The sequence below is a fragment of the Pristis pectinata genome, chromosome 30 (genome assembly GCF_009764475.1).
Source record: "Pristis pectinata isolate sPriPec2 chromosome 30, sPriPec2.1.pri, whole genome shotgun sequence".
Lineage (NCBI taxonomy): Eukaryota > Metazoa > Chordata > Chondrichthyes > Rhinopristiformes > Pristidae > Pristis > Pristis pectinata.
The window spans coordinates 24,547,617-24,566,904 of record NC_067434.1 but is presented as its reverse complement, the minus strand read 5'-3'; the positions used below and the strand labels follow the sequence as shown (position 1 = coordinate 24,566,904).

General features: G+C 45.1%; 1 protein-coding gene across 5 annotated transcripts in view; it reads left to right on the top strand.

Moving 5' to 3' along the window:
* Positions 1-19,288, top strand: part of si:ch211-51a6.2 (neurotrypsin) — a 54,724-nt gene that overhangs the window by 9,370 nt on the left and 26,066 nt on the right. Inside the window, exons 1-6 of one of the 5 annotated variants that reach the window (XM_052041659.1) lie at positions 1,480-1,541; positions 1,781-2,023; positions 6,119-6,257; positions 10,433-10,611; positions 12,573-12,720; positions 17,166-17,344. In XM_052041659.1, the coding sequence (XP_051897619.1) occupies positions 1,795-2,023; positions 6,119-6,257; positions 10,433-10,611; positions 12,573-12,720; positions 17,166-17,344 (874 nt within the window). In that variant the 5' untranslated portion in view covers positions 1,480-1,541; positions 1,781-1,794. Of the gene's footprint in view, positions 1-1,479; positions 1,542-1,780; positions 2,120-3,983; positions 5,197-6,118; positions 6,258-10,432; positions 10,612-12,572; positions 12,721-17,165; positions 17,345-19,288 lie in introns of those variants that run through there. The other 4 variants (XM_052041660.1, XM_052041658.1, XM_052041657.1 and 1 more) reach the window with 4 other exon arrangements.

Sequence of the window (19,288 nt, the reverse complement as noted above, 5' to 3'; positions counted from 1 at the left end):
TCACTGCAACTGCAGGATTGCTGTTGGGAAATAGCTGCATGCTGTGCACCAGCTCCCAGGAGATCCAGCCTATTATCTTACGGTATTGCAACGTGTCCAAGTGTTTATGGACCTATGTCATTGCAGAGTGCACCATTACACCTATCTCTCCACTGTCCTTCAAAGTGCCTCAACAACTGCAAACGCTTGGTTGGAATTTCCTGGATTTCTATGACTAACAGCGCAGGATTTTTCTTCTGCTTTACCTGAACAGGGTCTTGGTTTCATGTCAAGGCTGGATATTTTGGGTGGGGCGACCCCCGCATTACAGGAAGGTTGCATTCCTAGCAAATGTAATTTTCCATAACACTAAGTCGCATTATTTGCTCATGTGTCAAGAAATGTGAGTTGAAAAAAAATAAATGTTGTCTTTTTTTTTTCATATACATTCCGTGAGAGTGAGTTTTATTCTGTATCTCAAATGTTTGTTTAGTGATTTGTGGATTCTGTTAGGGTGAATTTCCATTACCTGAATGGTCATAATGCGGGGGGTCACCCGTATACTGCTCAATGTGATTTGACGTTTCCCCAGTTGACTATTCTGATATCTCCTCCAATATGAGTCTGCAGTAGCAAGTGGTGTCCTATAAATCCCACACATTCCAATTTTAAACATTGAGGTTTTCACATTGTTCATTACTTTTATACATTGCATGTTCAGGGAGAAATAAAGTTTAATTTTGTACGGATATTTTACGGAGATTTTGAGATGGTCAGCAGTGTAGGTGGTCTGTGCTGGTGTGTCAGCAGTGGTGGTGAGCTGGTGTGTCAGCAGTGTCAGTGGTCTGTGCTGTTGTGTCAGCGGTGTCGGTGCTCTGTGTCGTGTGTCAGTGGTGGTGAGCTGGTGTGTCTGGTGGTGGTGGTGAGCTAGTGTGTCAGCAGTGGTGGTGAGCTGGTGTGTCAGCAGTGGTGGTGGTGAGCTGGTGCGTCAGTGGTGGTGGTGGGCTGGTGTGTCAGTGGTGGTGGTGGTGAGCTGGTGTGTCAGCGGTGGTGGTGGTGGGCTGGTGTGTCAGCGGTGGTGGTGAGCTGCTGTGCCTCTCTCCTGTGTTTTGACCTCTAACTCCTGCCCATTCACTGAGGACTGGATAAAACTTTCTTCCCTCCAAGTCCTGCTGTAATTTCCCTTCGTCCCCCAGTTCTCACCACTGTCACAGCACCATGGGCGGGCAGCAGGTACAAAAGCCTGAAAGCACGTACCACCAGGCTCAAGGATAGCTTCTATCCTGCTGTTATAAGACTATTGAATGGTTCTCTAGTATAATAAGATGGACTCTTGACCTCACAATCTACGTCATTATGACCTTGCACCTTATTGTCTGCCTGCACTGCACTTTCTCTGTAGCTGTGACACTTTATTCTGCATTCTGTTATTGTTTTCCCTTGTACTTTATTGTCTCCAAAGACGTACAGGTTAGGAAGTTGTGGGCATGCTATGTTGGCGCCGGAAGCGTGGTAAGCGTGGTGACACTTGCGGGCAGCCCCCAGAACACTCTACGAAAAAGGTGCATTTCACTGTGTGTTTCGATGTACATGTGACTAATAAAGATATCTTATCTGATCTTACTATCTCGATGTACTGATGTGATGAAATAATCTGTATGGATGGAACGTAAAACAGAGTTTTTCACTGTACCTCGGTACATGTGACAATAATAAACCAATTTACCAATTTAAAACCAATTTAAAAATTCATAGAGGAGAAACAGCAGCTCATTCTTGTCTTTTTGTTTTGTTCCCATAGTTTCTCACCAATGTATGGCTGGTGTCACTAAGCTGGGCCACTACACCGGGTTAGCGACATTCACTGTGACGGGAGAGGAGTGTCTGAAGTGGACTGATTTCCCAGACTACGTCGAGCAGTATCCCAACAAGGGACTGGGTGACCACAACTTCTGCCGCAGTCCCGATGGTGAGCAGGTTCCCTGGTGTTTCTACAGAAAGAAGGGCGGTTCAATCAGCTGGGCGGAGTGCGACTGTAATCAGGGTGAGCGGCTCCACATTCCTTCACTCGTCGCGGACATTGATGCCTTTGCATGACGTCAGTTCAGCTGCACGATGCTGAGGGATATAATCCTTAAAGGTCAGGGGGCCTCGGGTCTTTGCCTGCAGTTCCCCATGCGGGGATTTTTCAATCCTGTCAGGTACAGGGTGGTGAGGGCTCAAGGCCGAGGTTTGGGCTCTGCCTATGCATTAGAAGATCGACGTTGTAACTTTGAGAACCATGATTAAAATTCAGTCCCACTGTGCCTGAAATGTAGTAACATGTATGCATTGAAATTAATGTATGAGACTTCTGTTGGTGTGAATTGGATTAGTAAACTGGTTCATTATTGTCACATGTACTGAGGTACAGTGAAAAAACTTTGTTTTGCATGCCATCCATACAGTACAGATCAATTCATTACAACCGTGCATTGAGGTAGTGCAAGGGAAAACAATAACAGAATACAGAATAAAGTGTAACAGTTACAGAGAAAGTGCAGTTGCAGGCAGACAATAAGGTGCAAGGCCATGACGAGGTAAATTGTGAGGTCAAGAGTCCATCTTATCGTACAAGGGGACAGTTCATTAGTCTTATAACAGTGGGATAGAAGCTGTCCTTGAGCCTGGTGGTACGTGCTTTCAGACTTTTGTATCTCAATGGGAGAGGGGAGAAGAGAGAATGTCCGGGGTGGGAGGGACCTTTGATTATGTTGGTTGCTTTACCGAGGCAGCGAGAAATGTAGACAGAGTCCATGGAGGGGAGGCTGGTTTCCATAATGTGCTGAGCTGTGTTCAAAAATTTAGGCAAAGTTTGATATGAGTGCTGCATTCACTACTGAGGATAGATTTCTGGCATCAAGTCTTTCCCTTTCATGAAAGAATTAAAATCTATTAGCACGTTCTATGAGTAAGGCTAATATGCCTTCACTGCCAAGTGTGTGATGTGTGACTTGGAAAGAGCAAGAAGAATTGTCACATCCAAGGGGCAGCCAATGAAGTTTGAACATACTAGGAAAGGAGCTGTGGTGCGTAGCATTGGAACGATGCATGGGTCTGAGCCTTCCTGCTAGACTCCGGTGATGGAAGGGTATACTGCATGGATTATTGGCTAAAGCAGCCTCGTTCACCTCCCAGAAGATCCTCATCAGGATTCAGGTCTGCCCTTCTGGTGTGCATTCCCCTTGTGAATGAGTCTGGTGTCACAGGCAAGTTTATACCCTCTCTGCTGGGAGGAAGGTGTACCAGAGAATCATTGAATATGCCAATAACTACAGTAATTTAGATAAGAAGATATGAGATTATCAAAAGGAATCTCTTTTAGATTTATTTTAATTAAACAATGAAAGATTTTGATAACCACAATTGGAAACAAATAAATTGCAGAGGGAGCATTTAGTACAGTATGTAGAGTAGGTTCAAGTCTATGTGTTTGAATTTTTCTTTACTGCAGTAAATAGTTCCTGTCCAGCTTGAAGGCATTGACATTTCCTTGAGTTCAGGTCTTTGTGAGTCAGCTGTTTCCGACTTCCCTCTGGACTCTACTTGGAGTACGAATCAATGAGTTACTGTTGAGGTGTCTGGTAATAAAACAAGTGGCGATATTTGTAAGACCACCTTGCTGCCAAGCCGGCCGAGTCTAGTTGTCTCACAACAGGACAGGGATCAGAACTGCTGTCCTCCTGGACCATTTGAGTAGCTGCGCACTTCCTGAGAAAGTGGAGCCACTGACAATTCCTCAGTCCCCTCCTTCAAATAAATTTCAGTCAGCTTGAATGAATTTTGACAAGTCTTTCAATCAAGCAGAGTAGCAACAGCACAGTACATTACAAACACGACAAACATCAATTACATCAACGTAAATTAACATAAATTATACATAACTTACACAACACAATAAACATAATGACATAAGGGCAAGTTGGAGGAAATATAGTCTGAGGGTTTTTTTATGTTTTTTTCAGGTCAGTTCAAGACCTGATGGCAGTGGGGAAGAAGCTGTTGCTGAACATTGAGGTGTGGGTCTTCAGGCTCCTGTACCTCCTGCCTGATGGCAGCAGTGAGAAGAGGGCATGGCCTGGATGCTGGGGGCCCCTGATGATGGATGTCGCCTTCCTGAGACATCGCCTCATGTAGACATCCTCAATTATTGGCAGACTTCCACAGAGACTCACACTTTTCCTGATTTACTGGCCTTGTATATTCCTAATGTAGTTTGGAAAAACAATCGCTGGATGATTGATGACTGTGAAGGAGACAACAAACTTGCCCTCTGTCCATGTGTTCACACCTCCAACATCAGTGTAAATTGGCTGCGGTTGACTCCTGTCAGTAACAATGCATCAGTGATGAGAGTTCACCCCTAAATGGTTCCCAAAAGGGAAATTCTTCACAGAGTTATTCAGCACTCTTTGTTGACTTGGAATTGGAATTGATTTATTATTGTCACATGTACCGAGATACAGTGAAAAGCTTTTGTTTGCATGTCATCCAGACACATCATTCCCTACATAAGTGCATCGAGATAGTACAAAGGAAAACAGAATGCAGAATATAGAGTTGTAGGTTCAGAGAAAGTGCAGTGCAGGAAGACAAACAAAGTGCAAGGGCCACAGTGTGAGGAAAATTACAAGGGGGGCTCAGTTCCAGGATTTTGGGGAATTTTTTAAAACAATTCTAATTAATCTGTACTGACATTTTTAAATTACCCTGATCTGAAGAGGCAGCTTAAGTGTGTCTGGGTCAAACATGGGCCAAACTAGAAAGTATTACATCCCTGAATACATGAATAAACTGGAAGTGTTTCTACAATAATTCTCAACGTTGAGTTTATTGTCAGATGCACAAGTCCATGTGTGCACAGGTGCAATGAAAGACTTACTTGCAGCAGCATCACAGGCTCATAGCATCAGATAAGCAGCATTCACAAGAAAAACATAAATTAAACATAAATTATACAAAATTATACAAGAAAGAACACAATTAGAACAAAAAAACTCCATTGTAGTGCAAAGTGGTCATAGTGTTGCTAAACTGTCGTGATTAAGGTTGTGCAGGTTGGTTCAAGAACCGAATGGTTGAAGGGAAGTCGCTGTTCCTGAACCTGGTGGTGTGGGACTTCAGGCTTCTGTACCTCCTGCCTGATGGTAGCAGCCAGAAGATGGCATGGCCCGGATGGTGGGGATCTTTGATGACAGATGTTTCTTTCTTGAGGCAGTGCCACGTAGATACTACCGATGGTGGGGAGGGATGTGCCCGTGGTGTATTGGGATGAGTCCACTACTCTCTACAGCTTCTTACATTCCTGCACATTCAGATTGCTGTACCAGACCATGATGCAACCAGTCCGGATACTTCCAACAGTACATCTGTAGAAGTGTATTAGCATGTTCGGAGACATGCCGAACCTTCTAATAAAGTAAAGATGCTGGTGCGCCTTCCTTGTGATTGCATCTATGTGCTGGGCCCAGGACAGGTCATCAGATAAGTTACCTCCCAGGAATTTAAAGTTGCTGACCCTCTCCACTGCCAATCCACCACTGTAGATTGACACATGTTCACCTTCCTTTCCCTTCCTGAAGTCAACAATCATTTTTTTAGTTTTACTGACGTTGAGCGAGAGGTTATTGTTGTGGCACCGCTCAACCAGGTGTCCTATCTCGCTCCTGTATGTTGACTCATCACCACCTGTGACTTGTCCAACAACAGTGGTGTCATCAGCAAAGTTGTATATGGCATTGGAGCTGTGCTTAGCCACAGTCACACAGTTCTGTATTTCATGGTCATGACTTAATGACTTTTAGATTTTTGTTTTTAATTCAACGGTTGTGGTGAGATTCAAACTCATGTCTCCCAATCAACGGTCTCTGTGTGCTGTTGTGCTGTGATGTCAGTTAGGTAAGTGAAGCAAGGACAAGATCAGTATGTTGCAAAGCAATTAGCAATGGATTAAAACCTTCAGGAAAGCATTATCTGTTGTTTGTGTCCTTCAGTAACTATTTTGAAGTATTTTCAATGTTAGAGCATAGAATGTTTTGCTTCAGACTTTGTTACTTTTCAAAGGAGGAAAATCCATTTGTAATTTCCTTGGGTTTCTAAGGTGCCGTTCGATTGAGTGGAGGAGCCAACCAACGTGAGGGAAGGGTGGAGTTATTTCACAATGGACAGTGGGGTACTGTCTGTGACAAGGACTGGGACGACAGAGATGCCAGTGTGGTCTGCCGTCAGCTGGGCTTGAGGTATGAGTGTTGGAACAAGCCATCCAGCAATTATTCTGAATATAGTTATTAAGGTTGTTGCCAGGATTGTACAAAACCTTTTGAACAATGTACGGATCTTGGCATCAAACTGCTCACTGTTTAAGCAAAGTGTTTTACATCTCCCACAGCAGGAAATGTTTAAATTATTTTTGAAGCATTTTACTGCCTGTTGATTAAAGTGTTGAAGGATTTGTCACATGGTTTCCTTCATTCTTTCTAAATGAAAGGTCTGCTTGAAGTTGGGTACAAGTATAATGTAGCAGATACAGGAAGCCCAAAACATAAACAGAAAACATGGCGACTGGCAGGTCAGGCAGGACCTGAATAGTGTGAGGAAGAGTTAATGGGTCAGGTTTGTAGTTGTGTATTATTGGTTCTCAACACAAATGTTTCTTTAAGGCATTTAAGTTTCAAACCATTTGACTAGCTGCCATCGGGATGATTGGTAACTGTCCAGGAGACACAGATTTATTGTGGCTTGCAAAGGTTCAGACAATGGAATAGGGCAGGGATTAGCCATGCCATGGAGAGTGGCCATGAGAAGACTGCATCTTACACACTGACCACTGAATTAGACCCCAGTAGGAAAGGAAGCATTCATGATTACATTCAGAGTTCTAGAACTTGCTGGGAAGACCATTTGCACTATTAACTGACAAGAAGCTTTTGCTGACTATTCTGGGAACAAAGTCAGATGTTCCCATGATAGTGGACCATCCTCTGACTCACTGCAGGTGTTGTTAGGGAAGAGACCTTGTCGAAACTTCACTGTGAAGAAGCCACACAAATACTGAAATTGATATTTACTTTCTATATAATAGAGCTGGGCAAATACACCTAGTCTTGAAGCAAGTGTATGAACACGCATTGAGGAGATGGACTGATTCAGACAATGCATGAAGACATGAAGCCATTTCATTGCCATGATTGTTGACCAACCAAGGTTATAGAAAGTGGAGACATGAGGTAGTGGTTCTGAACATATTGCCAAACAAGATTGTGGATAAAGTTCTATGATTGCAAAGGTTGTGTTTAGAGGATCTACTTATTGGCCTGGCAACAACAAAAACATAGAAGACGTCGGCAGTGGATGCACAGGATATTAGGATTGTAGAACATAACCTCCTAAAACAGTTATCCAGGTAATCCAGGAGTTTACAAGACCAATCTGGTAGATCCATGGAGATTTTACAGAAGAGGTGTGTACTTCTATGTGTACACTGTTTTAGTATTTTACCTCAGATATTTGAAGTGGCTAAAAATAAAACATGGGGCCACATTCCACCATGGAATATGCAATAGAAGAAGTTAGACCTGCCTTTGTTGCACATGGAAGAAGTTGCAAGACATATTGCTCCACAGTTTAGATTGTTTTAGTTTGAAAAATTTATGCAGAACAACAAATGAAACACCATTTCATTTCTTCTTACCGGTCAACGTCAAATGGGGAAGCAGAAAGTAATGGACCCATATGTCAAGGAGGGTCCATCAGTTTACATGAAACATCCACTCGGAGCCATAGAGCAGTACAGCATGGATACAGGCCCTTTGGGTCCACGCCAACCATGGTGCCCACTCAGCTAGTCCCAATTTCCTGCGTTTGGCCCATATCCCTCCAAGCCCCGCCCCTCCATGTACCTATCCAAGTGCTTCTTAAATGACACTGTTGTACCTGCCTCACCCACTTCCTCTGGCAGCTCGTTCCGTATACTCACCTCCCTCTGTGTGAAAAAGTTGCCTCTCAGGTCCCTTTTAAATCTTTCCCCTCTCACCCTAAATCTATCCCCCCTAGTTTTGGACTCCCCCACCCTGGAAAAAAGACTGTGACCATCCACCTTATCTCTGCCTCTCATAATTTTAAACACTTCTATAAGGTCGCCCCTCATTCCCCTCACTTACAACATTCCTTCTCAGGTATAGATCAACACCATCCTTCGCAACTGGACACCATCCTGCAGAAACCCTAGTGCACAAGAGATAAGATAAGATATCTTTATTAGTCACATGTACATCGAAACACACAGTGAAATGCATTTTTTGTGTAGAGTGTTCTGGGGGCAGCCCACAAGTGTCACCACGCTTCCGGCACCAACACAGCATGCCCACAACTTCCTAACCCGTAAGTCTTTGGAATGGGCATTCTTGTCCAGCTGTATTTAGAAGCAAAAGTAGAGGAAAAGTTGTTCAACCAGAGTAAAAGTCACCAAACCAGTGGCAAGGAGAGGTTCAGTCTGCATGAGAAAAGTTGTATATGGTTGTTTGGAGATAAATAGATGGAGATTTTGGGAAATATTGAGGTATACAACTCTAAGCATTATCTTACGTCGAAGTCCAGAGAAGTCCATGTAGACCACCTAGAACAAGATGCTTTGGAGAACAGCCAAGAAGACCATGAGTTCAAAGATGTTCTGGAGGTGAATCCCACAATTGTTCAAGAACCAACACATAATATTCTGGGCAGGAGTCAAGCTGGGAGAACATTAATGAGCTCAGAGATGAGTTCAACAACATTGGGTGAACCTGTGATTCAGCAAAAATAACACTGGTATCACTGTGAAAAACACCGAGAGCGCAAACAACAGTACTTGAGTTAAATTTATAAGTTAAGATAAACTGATTTACTAAAAAGAAGAATCAGTTGTTGTGAGTATTAATTCATGTTTACAGGTGTCACCTTTTTCATGTTGTGTCATGAGACTAACCCTTAGTTGCAATAACATATGGAGAAAGTCCCACAGTCGGTCCATTGAATAGACTATGGACACTTTGGTTGAGCTCGTCACATCCCATATTTATCAGTCTATATGCTCTACATTGGACTTAGAGGTTAAGGGCTCACTGAAAGCACATACGTTACGTGGCTGGTGATTTTCATCAGAACATGAACAAGTTCACAGCAAATAGTTTTAAGGTGAAGGGAAAGTGACGAACGTAGGAGAGAGTAAGAGGGGATGTTTTTGAACAGCCACAGAAACTCTTTCCTCCTGGCACCAGCTGTGGTTTAGTGGGTTGTGTGTAGTTACATAAATATGTAAATAAGCAATCTGGGCATATGAGATAATTACATTAACACAAATAAAGCACACACTCTTGTTTGAAGCTACTAGTGTTTTATGGTTATAGGCATTAGAACTTGTCAGCCTTTCTAGCCTTGTTCACAGTCCATCCTCCAAAGTGTAAAAGGTAGCGGTCTTTCCAGTCAGTAGGTTGAAGTTTGACTCCCACTTTGGAGACTTGAGCATGGAAGTCTAGGCAGGTATTCACATGCAGTGCGGAAGGAGTGCTGCGTAGTTGGAGGTGCCATCTTGCAGCTAGAAGCTAAACTGAGGCTTTCAGGACATAAAAGCTTCTAGATCACTATTTTTATGAAGAGCCTTAGAGCCTTGGTTAATATCTGTACGTCAGTATCAATGAAACATTATCAGGTCATTCAACATTGCTCCTTGCAGGAATTATTATGTGCAAATTGGCTGTTACATTTCTTCTGCAGTGAATATACTTCATTGGCTACACAGCACTTTGATTCATCGGAAGATTCTGAAAATTCCATAAATGCAGTCTTTAACTATTACAAAGTAATTGGAGAATGCAACAGAGATGACATTACAAGTGTATTGTCTTCTGTGGAATCTATGACTATTTTGAATCTGACCTTTTTAAAGGTATTTTTCAGTAATTGCGCATTAAAGTTTTCAGTTTCTGTTACAGGAAGCTGCAGGGCACAGCGATGTTTTGGGAGATGTTTGTTGATCTTTGGTATTGGAACAGTCATCAGGGAAAATCAAAGTGCTTGGATTTTGGTGAAATCATGGAGGTTTAGGGTCTCCATTCAATGTGGTCATTTTCGGAGCTCTGTGATTGTCAACAGGATTAAAATAATGTACAGAAATGTTATCAGGAATAGCTAGTAAATCATCAAACTTCATTTCCCTTGTAGACTTTTTTAGATCGTTAACCACTTACTATGTTTATTGAAAAAATGTTAACAACTGAGTCAAAACAATTGTTAGTCAGACACCAGAAACAGGGTAGAGAGAAAATTAACCTTTTATCACTCCCTTTACCCCTCTGTCTCTGCCTTGCTTCCTTCCTTCCTCCTTTAACCCTTTCCACGCCACTCCCACCCCTTTCTCCTCCATCACTTCCATTTACAGTGAAATAGGTGTCAGTAAGAGGAATTCATTCTTTGGCGCTGGACTGGGATGTGTACACATGGATGTGGTTCACTGTCGTGGGGATGAGGCAGCCTTGGTACAGTGCAGAAACAGCACCACAGCAGATGGTGTCTGTGGACATCACCACGATGCTGGAGTTGTATGCGGACTATCAGAAGGTAAAATTTGGAAGTAAGCTCCTCAGCCATTTTAGCAGCTTAAAAACACCAACAGCTGAGATGTGTGTATAATTTATTATATAATCCAGTGTATCAGACAATGTTTAAGAGACATTTAGACAGAATCAGGTTTATTATCACCGACATATGTTGTAAAATTTGTTGTTTTGCGGCAGCAGTACAGTGCAAGACATAAAGACATAAAAATTACTATAAGTTACAAAAATAAATAGTGCAAAAGAGGAATAACGAGGTAATGTTCATGGACTGTTCAGGAATCTGATGGCGGAGGGGAAGGACCTGTTCCAGAAATGTTGAGTGTGGGTCTTCAGGCTCCTGGACCTCCTCCCCGATGGTAGTAATGTGAAGAGGGCTTGTCCTGGGTGGTCAGGGTCCTTAATGATGGATGCCGCCTTCTTGAGGCACCGCCTCTTGAAAATGTCCTGGATGGTGGGCAGGGTTGTGCCTGTGATGGAGCTGGCTGAGTCTACAACCCTCTGCAGCCTCTTTCGATCCTGCACATTGGAGCCTCCATACCAGACTGTGATGCAACCAGTCAGAATGCTTAAGCAGACAAAGCATATGAGGATACAGGCAAATAGGATGAGTGTAGATGGGAGAAAAGGTCAGTATGGATGTGCTGGGCCGAAGGGTCCATTTTTGTGCTGTACAACTCTATGAGACTATGACCCTTAAGGTGACAGATGGAGCCACAGTTTGACACCTCAGGCAGGGACTGCAGCCCCAACAGTACTGAATTGAAGTGCTCGTGTAAAATATTCTTATCTCTCAGCCTATTGTGGTTTCTGCCCCACTGAGAGAAGACCTTAATGGTGCTGCCCTGTGGATGTGATGTTAAACTGAGCTCCTGTCAATGCAGATGGATGTGAAGGATACCAATGCACAATTCAAAGAGCTGGCAATTTTCCCAGATTCCCAGCCAATCCTTTGGTCATTGATCAACTGCCCAGAGTTTTCTTGTTGATCTTCCTGCTGTTCTTCCTCAGCAAGGACTGAGAAGTGAGCAAGCATGGGGAGTGGGGTCACTCAGTACTGATGCCGTAGGGGTGAGTGGGGACTCCAGTGCTGTGTCTCACACCAGGACTGGGCGGCACAAACCAACACTTGGCCCTGGAAGCAGGTCCCACAGGCCTCCTGATGCCCCTTCACTGGCCGGCTACGTGAAGCCTCTGCAGGCAATGCACCTCACTCACCCACTCTCTGGTGGGCACTGACATGTGCCCTAGGCCTCATGCCCTGATCCTTCACACCTCCCCCAACAGTGTCTCCATTGTTCCTCCCTCTCCTTCAATGGCCGGACTTCTGGAACAGAGAGAACTAGGTTGTGAGTGTATGAGAGTGTCAGGCTGGGTGGGAGGGAGGGTTAGAGAGGGACATAGTCTGAGTGTGTGTGTGTTTGTGAGAGAGAGAGAGGGAGTGTGTGTGAGGCAGAGAGTCAGTGTGTGTGTGGGAGAGAGGGGGGTCGTGTAAGGTAGAGAGAGAGTCAGTGTGAAGTACAGAGGGTGAGGGTGTGTGTGTGGGAGACTATGTGTGAGGGAGAGTGCATATTAGGGAGAGTGTGTTTGAGAAACAGTGCATTTGAGTGTGTGTGTTTGTGTGTGTGAGGGGGAGCGTGAGGGACAGTGTGTGTGTGTAGGGAGCGTGTGTGTAGGGAGTGTGTGTGTGTAGGGAGTGTGTGTGTGTAGGGAGTGTGTGTGTGTAGGGAGTGTGTGTGTAGGGAGAGTGTGTGTGTAGGGAGTGTGTGTGTGTGAGGGAGTGTGTGTGTGAGGACATGACTTGAATGTCACCTGCACCAGTGACCCAGGCCAAAACACTTCAGTGGAGGTCGACTATTATGGACTTACACAGAAGGGTAATGGGTAGGGCTTTGTTGGTGATCAGTGTGTTGATGTTGAAGTCACCATGTTTAAAGGTGCTGTCTTTGCTTTCCTCAAGTGCAGGTTCAGTGATGCCCATTCGCCTGGTTGGAGGCAAGGAACACCATGAAGGGCGAATTGAAGTCTTCCACGACGGACAGTGGGGGACTGTCTGTGATGACCAGTGGGACGATCTGGATGCAGAAGTCGTCTGCAGACAGTTGGGGTTAAGGTGCGATAACTGTGCCAGTTTAAAGGTTCACGTTGGCTTTATCGAATATTTGAAAAATGCCAAGACAGCCCAAGAGAAATTGCCTTTAATGTCCATCAAGTTGTTAGCGTTTAATAAGGTCAACTCCAACAGTAAAAATTTATGCCAGAGCTTAAGAGGCTGATCAGCACATTCATGTCCATATCGGTTATAGAGTCATACAGCACGGAAACAGGCCCTTCGGCCCAACTGGTCCATGCAGACCAAGGTGTCCCATCCAAGATAGTCCCATTTGCCAGCATTTGGCCCATAATCTTCTAAACCTTTCCAATCCATGTACCTGTCCAACTGTCTTTTAAAACCACTTCCTCTGGCAGCTCATTTCACATACACACCACTCTTTGTGTAAAAAAAGTTGCCCCTCAAGTTCCCATTAAATCTTTCACCTCTCACCTTAAGTCTGTGCCCTCTAGTTCTTGATTCCCCAACCATGGGAAAAAGACTGTGTGCACATTCACCCTAGCTATGCCCCTCATGATTTTATACACCTCTATAAAATCACCTCTCAGTCTCCTCCACTCCAAGGAATAACATCCTATCCTGTCCAACCTCTCCCTGTAACTCAGTCCCTCAAGTCCTGGCAAGATCCTTGTAAATCTTTTCTGCACTCTTTCCAGTTTAATAACATCTTTGCTATAGCAGGGCGACCAAAACTGAACACAATGCTAGTCATAAATAGGTGGATTCATTTCAAACCATCAACATCAGGTTTACTGTTAGAGCCAACCTGGGTGGATCTTATTGCAACACAGAAGGAGGCCGTTCAGCCTACCGGCCCAATGTCAGCTCCTAGCACATCAGTCCTATCAGCCGCATTCCCCTCTCATTACCCCTGCAGCACTGCAACATATTCCGTTATCAGGGACCCTCACCATTGCAGGCCATGCCCTCTTCTCGATGCTGCCATCAGGCAGGAGGTACAGGAGCCTGAAGACCCACACCTCAAGGTTCAACAACTGCTTCTTCCCCACTGCTGTCAGGTTCTTGAACCCACCTGAAAAATCCTGAATTCTACCTCTGATTATATTTCTTTTTCTCTCTCAATTTGCACTGATGTTGTTATGTTTATTTTGTTAATTTTGTTGTGTTATGTATAATTCATGTTAATTTAAGTTTATGTAATTTATATTTGCCATGTGTGTAATGTACTGTGCTGCTGCTGCAAAAAGCTAATTTTTGTGGTACTTATACCCTGGGTATGTGTGCCCATGACAGTGAACTTGAACTTGAGACTTGGAACTTTCACATGTCCATCAACACCCCTCTGGTTCTTTTGCCACTTGCGTACACTAAACAAAATGCGATACTTGCTTTGGCATTTCATCTGACCTCCATTCCCCTGCTAGAACATTTCTTTCATATGTCCATCACATATTTACATTTTTTCACACTTAATGGTTGACATAATGTGGTGTATGTGATTAGAATCCAGCTGGGACTTCAGGAATGTGTTGGTGAATTAACAGAATTTTTTTGGTTAAGTTACAGGAAACCAGCAACAGATCTGCTCTTATTCATGGCATCTGTCACAAAAACAGCTTGTAATGATTTGCAGCAAAATAAATGAAGCCCATTTACTAAATAAGATTTATACAATATTCAGCATAGAGGTACAAGAATAAAAATCTCAAGTAGTGACACAAATGAACCACGTCCTTACTTTGGACCATCAATACTTTTTAGAGTCATAGAGTTATACATCATGGAAAAAGGCCCTTTGGCCCAACTCATTCATGCTGACCAAGGTGCCTACCTGACCTAGCCCCATTTGCCATCATTTTATCCATATTCCTCCAAACCTTTCCTTTCCATGTACCTGTCCAAATGTCTTATAAATGTTGTAATTGTACCTGCCTCTACCGCTTCCTCTGGCAGCTCGTTCCACATACCCACCACCCTCTGTGTGGAAAAAGTTTCCCCTCAGGTCCCCTTTAAATCTTTCCACTCTCACATTCAACCTATGCCCTCTAGTTTTAGACTCCCCTCCCCTGGGGAAAAGGTTGTGCTTATCTACCCTATCTATGACCCTCATGATTTATAAACCTCTACAAGGTCACCCCTCAGCCTTCTTCACAAGGAGAAGAGTCCCAGCCTATCCAGTCTCTCCTTATAACTCAAGCCCTCCACTCCCAATATCATCCTTGTGAATCTTTTCTGCATCCTCTCTAGCTGTTTGCATCATGCTGGTCAAGCCTTGGGTTAACTTGAGGGACACATACAAAATGCGGGAGGGACTCAGCAGGTCAGGCAGCATCCATGGAGGGAAATAAACAGTTGACATTTCAGGCCAAGACCCTTCATCAGGACTGGAAAGGAAGAGGGCAGAAGCCGGAATAAGAAGGTGGGGGAGAGGGAGGAGCACATGCAGGCAGGTCACAGATGAGTCCAGGTGAGAGGGGGAAGGTGGGGTGGGGGTGGGGGAGAGGGGAGAAGTAAGAAGCTGAGAGGTAGAAGAGGCAAAGGGCTGAAGAAGGAGGAATCTGGTAGGAGAGGGCAGTGGACCATGGAATAAAGGGAAGGAAGTTGGGGGGATGGGCAGGTCATGAGGGTGGGGGAAGGGGAAAGTGAAGGGGGAAGGGGGCCACAGGAATGAGGGGAGACAAAGGAGAAAAAAGGGGGGAGAAGAGGGGAGGGGTTACCGGAAATCGATGTTGAGGCCATCAGGTTGGGGATGAAGGTGCAGACAGAACGAAGGTGCTCCACCACAAAAGCAAGGACCTCCCACTGGCCACCCACTTTAATTCCACATCCCACTTCCATACCAGCCTGTCTGTCTACGGCCTCCTCTACTGCCACAAAGAGGCCAGACATAGGTTGGAGGAACAACACTCACATTTCGCCTTGGTAGTCTCCAACCTGACGGCCTCAAAGTCAATTTCTCTAACTTCCGGTAACTCCTTCCCAATTCTCCCCTACCCTTTCTTTTTATCCTTTGTCTTCCGTCATTCCTGTGGCCCACTTTCCCCCACCTCTTTCCCCTTCTCCCGCCCTCATGACCTGCCTATCCCCCACTTTATTCCATGGTCCACTGCCCTCTCCTACCAGATTCCTCCTTCTTCTGCCCTTTGCCTCTCCTATCTATTACCTCAGCTTCTTACTTCTCCCCTCTCCCCCACCCCCACCCACTACCTTCCCCCCTCACCCAGACTCGCCTATCACCTGAACTCACCTGTCCCCTGCCTGCGTGTGCTCCTCCCCCTCCCCCCGACCTTCTTATTCCAGCTTCTGCCCTCTTCCTTTCCAGTCCTGATGAAGGGCCTCAACCCAAAACGTTAACCGTTTATTTCTCTCCATGGATGCTGCCTGACCTGAGTTCCTCCAGCACTTTGTGTGTGTTGCTCCAGATTCCAGCATCTGCGGAATCCTTCATGTCTCTGGTTACCTTGCGGGTCTGTGTTCAGGGTATAAGTGAACCCCACTGGTACAAAGCCCAGATGATACAACTCCTTCAAGGTGTTTCTTCCTGTTGACGAAAAAATGGTGCGAGTGGTGTAATGGCTAGAGATCAGGAGCTGGCCTGTGTAAAGGGCAGGAGGAATTGGTCCCTTCCCTGTTGAGTCTGCACTGAGAGAGAAATGGTTGGCAGAAATGCCTGGGGAAGTCTCTTTGGAAGCAGAAGCTGACCATCAAGGAATCTTCATGGAACTGAAACCTAAACAAAACACAGGAGTGATTTTTTTTTAACATGGAATTGAGCAGAGAGATAGACCAGTGGGTACAAATGGTCTTCAATGGTGTTTGTGTTCCACATGAGCCCTCTTCCCACCCACCTTCAGCTCTCCCTGTCCATTGTCATGTGTTTAACAACCTCAACCGTTCCCTGTGGGAAGGTGTCTCCTGTTCTCATACCTCTCTGGGTAAAGGCATTCTTGCTGATTTCCACTCGGATATATTTAGTGACCACCTTATGGTTGCTGGTTTTGGGATTTCTCCGCCACTGGAAACACCTCTTCTTGTCAGCTGAGTAGCCGTGCCAGAGATAGCCATGGCCTGATGGATCTCTCATCTGGACATCCTACAGATTACCAAAACCTTCTGGGGATTGAATTTGGCAGGGATACTGCCAGAACAAAGGCTGCCCACCATGTTAACTACCTCACCCCCACTCACCTCCCTCACACTAAGAGAGGAGTGTTAAAATCAGGCCTTAAATTTCTGAACAGATCTAGATATTTTCTTTTGCCTTTCAGGCCAGAACTAGCTAATTGAATTATAATGGATGCTGTGGACTATAATGTGGGGAAGAGCACTACATCTATGCCAGTGTGGATTTGGATTGTTGCTTTATGTTAAAGTTAATGTGATCATATAAACCATGATCTACTTAGAGAGGTATGAATGGAACATTACAAAGTTTCTGCCATTTTATTCATGTGATTCTTCCTTCCTTCTCCTTGTCTCTGTAGTGGGACGGCCAAGTCTTGGATGTGGTCTCACTTTGGTCAAGGGTTAGGTCCAATCCTGCTGGATGAAGTTGAATGCACAGGCAATGAGTTATCTATGGATGAGTGCAGGAAGAGCAACTGGGGAGAGCACAATTGTGACCACACAGAAGATGCTGGTGTCTCTTGCGACCCTTTTACAGGTACCTCAAGGGTTACTCATGTAGCTTTTAAGCTTTTGATGTATTGTCTTGGGTGGAATGACAGGGGTGGGGTTAGGGAGTGGGGTGCAGAGGGAGATCAACTGTTTGCCCACCCTCTCATTACACAATTGGGTTTTGAATGTTGCTATGTTTATAAACCATTGGCATTAAGGAAGCAGCAACGAGCCACAGAACCATAGAGTTATACAGCACAGGAACAGGCCCTTTGGCCCAACTCATCCATGCCGACCAAGGTACCCATCTAAGCTAGTCGCATTTGCCCGCATTTGACCCATATCCCTCTAAACCGTTCCTAGCCACTTCTCAAACCATTACAGTCCATGAGCTGAAGGTGTGTCCTTAGACAAAGGTATTAAGGATGGTCTTAATGTCTGAGCAGACCTGTGGACTGGGTCATGTTGCCAGCCATCAAGGATTGGCCCAAATTCTTCAGGAATGAACACTGAGTTCGATCGTTCTCGAATCAGCCCTCCAACCAGAATCACCTCCCACCCTCCCTTTCTGCTAGCACTTACCTGATGCAGATGTGGATGGCCACCACACCCTCGGGTTTGGCGGTGAGGTATCAGGCTGTTCAGGATAGAATTTCCACTCTGGAATACCCTGACCCCGAGCAACACAAAAGGTGCTGGAGGTACTCAGCGGGTCAGGCAGCATCTGTGGAGGGAAATGGATGGTTGACATTTCGGATTGAGACCAGATAGGTCCAGGGCAGGCACGGTAGTGTAGCAGTTAGCATAATGTTATTACAGTGCCAGCAACCTGGGTTCAATTCCGGCCGCTGTCTGTAAGGAGTTTGTATGTTCTCCCCGTGTCTGCGTGGGTTTCCTCTGGGTGCTCCGGTTTCCTCCCACATTCCAAAGACGTACAGGTTAGGAAGTTGTGGGCATGCTGTGTTGGCGCCGGAAGTGTGGCGACACTTGTGGGCTGCCCCCAGAACACTGTACGCAAAAGATGTATTTCACTGTGTGTTTCGATGTACATGTGACTGATAAAGATATCTTATCTTATCTTATCTTATCTTATAAAAGGTCTCTTAATTACACAGACTTGATCCAGGTGTCAGAAGCAGCTCATGCGCCAGAGCAATGAGTGTAGCTGTGACCAGCTCTGAGCTCCTGGTGTCCATGCTTTAACCTCCTGCCTCTATGATGGATAATGTGGCTCGTCCCTCTCTCCACCCTGTCAGAGCTATGCCCTTCCTTCATTGCAAAACTGCGCCTCCCACCTCCCATTCTGACATTGAATTAGAGGGTACAGGTTTAAAACAGAGATGAGGAGAAATTTCTTTAGCCAGAGGGTGGTGAATTTGTGGAATTCCTTTCACATACAGCAGTGGAGGCCAGATCATTGGAGGTGTTTAAGGAAGAGATAGATAGATATCTAAATAGTCAGGGTATCAAGGGATATGGGGATAAGGCCAGAAATTGGGGTTAGGTTTTTTTTGGCCCCCCCCCACCCCCCCCCCCCCCCAATTTCTCAATTCTTTTTCTTTTTTCCTTTTCTTTGGAGCAGACTCAATGGGCCGAATGGCCTACTTCTGCTCCCTTGTCTTGTGATCTTGTGAATCCCCTCTAACCCAACATCCCACCATTGGTTACTACTTGTGACCTGCACCCCAATGCCATAGCCCAACCTCTGAGGTCCCCCTCCCCACCCCTACAACCACCACCACCCTAGCCCCCCAACCTGCAGTGTACCCAACTTCCTCCTTTACTCAGCAAGGAAACTGTTTGAGGGCTGTCATACTGAGCAATAGAATTTTACAATTGTGAGTCCATCCGCAAAACCAGGCACTGCTGGCTTTCGTGAGCCCTTTCCAGCATAGAATTCTCTCCCGACATTTGGCTAACAGTCAATAACCTTCCAATTTCTAGTTGGCCAAGGGAAAGTGAGGGACTATGATCATTGAAGTGTCAGCTG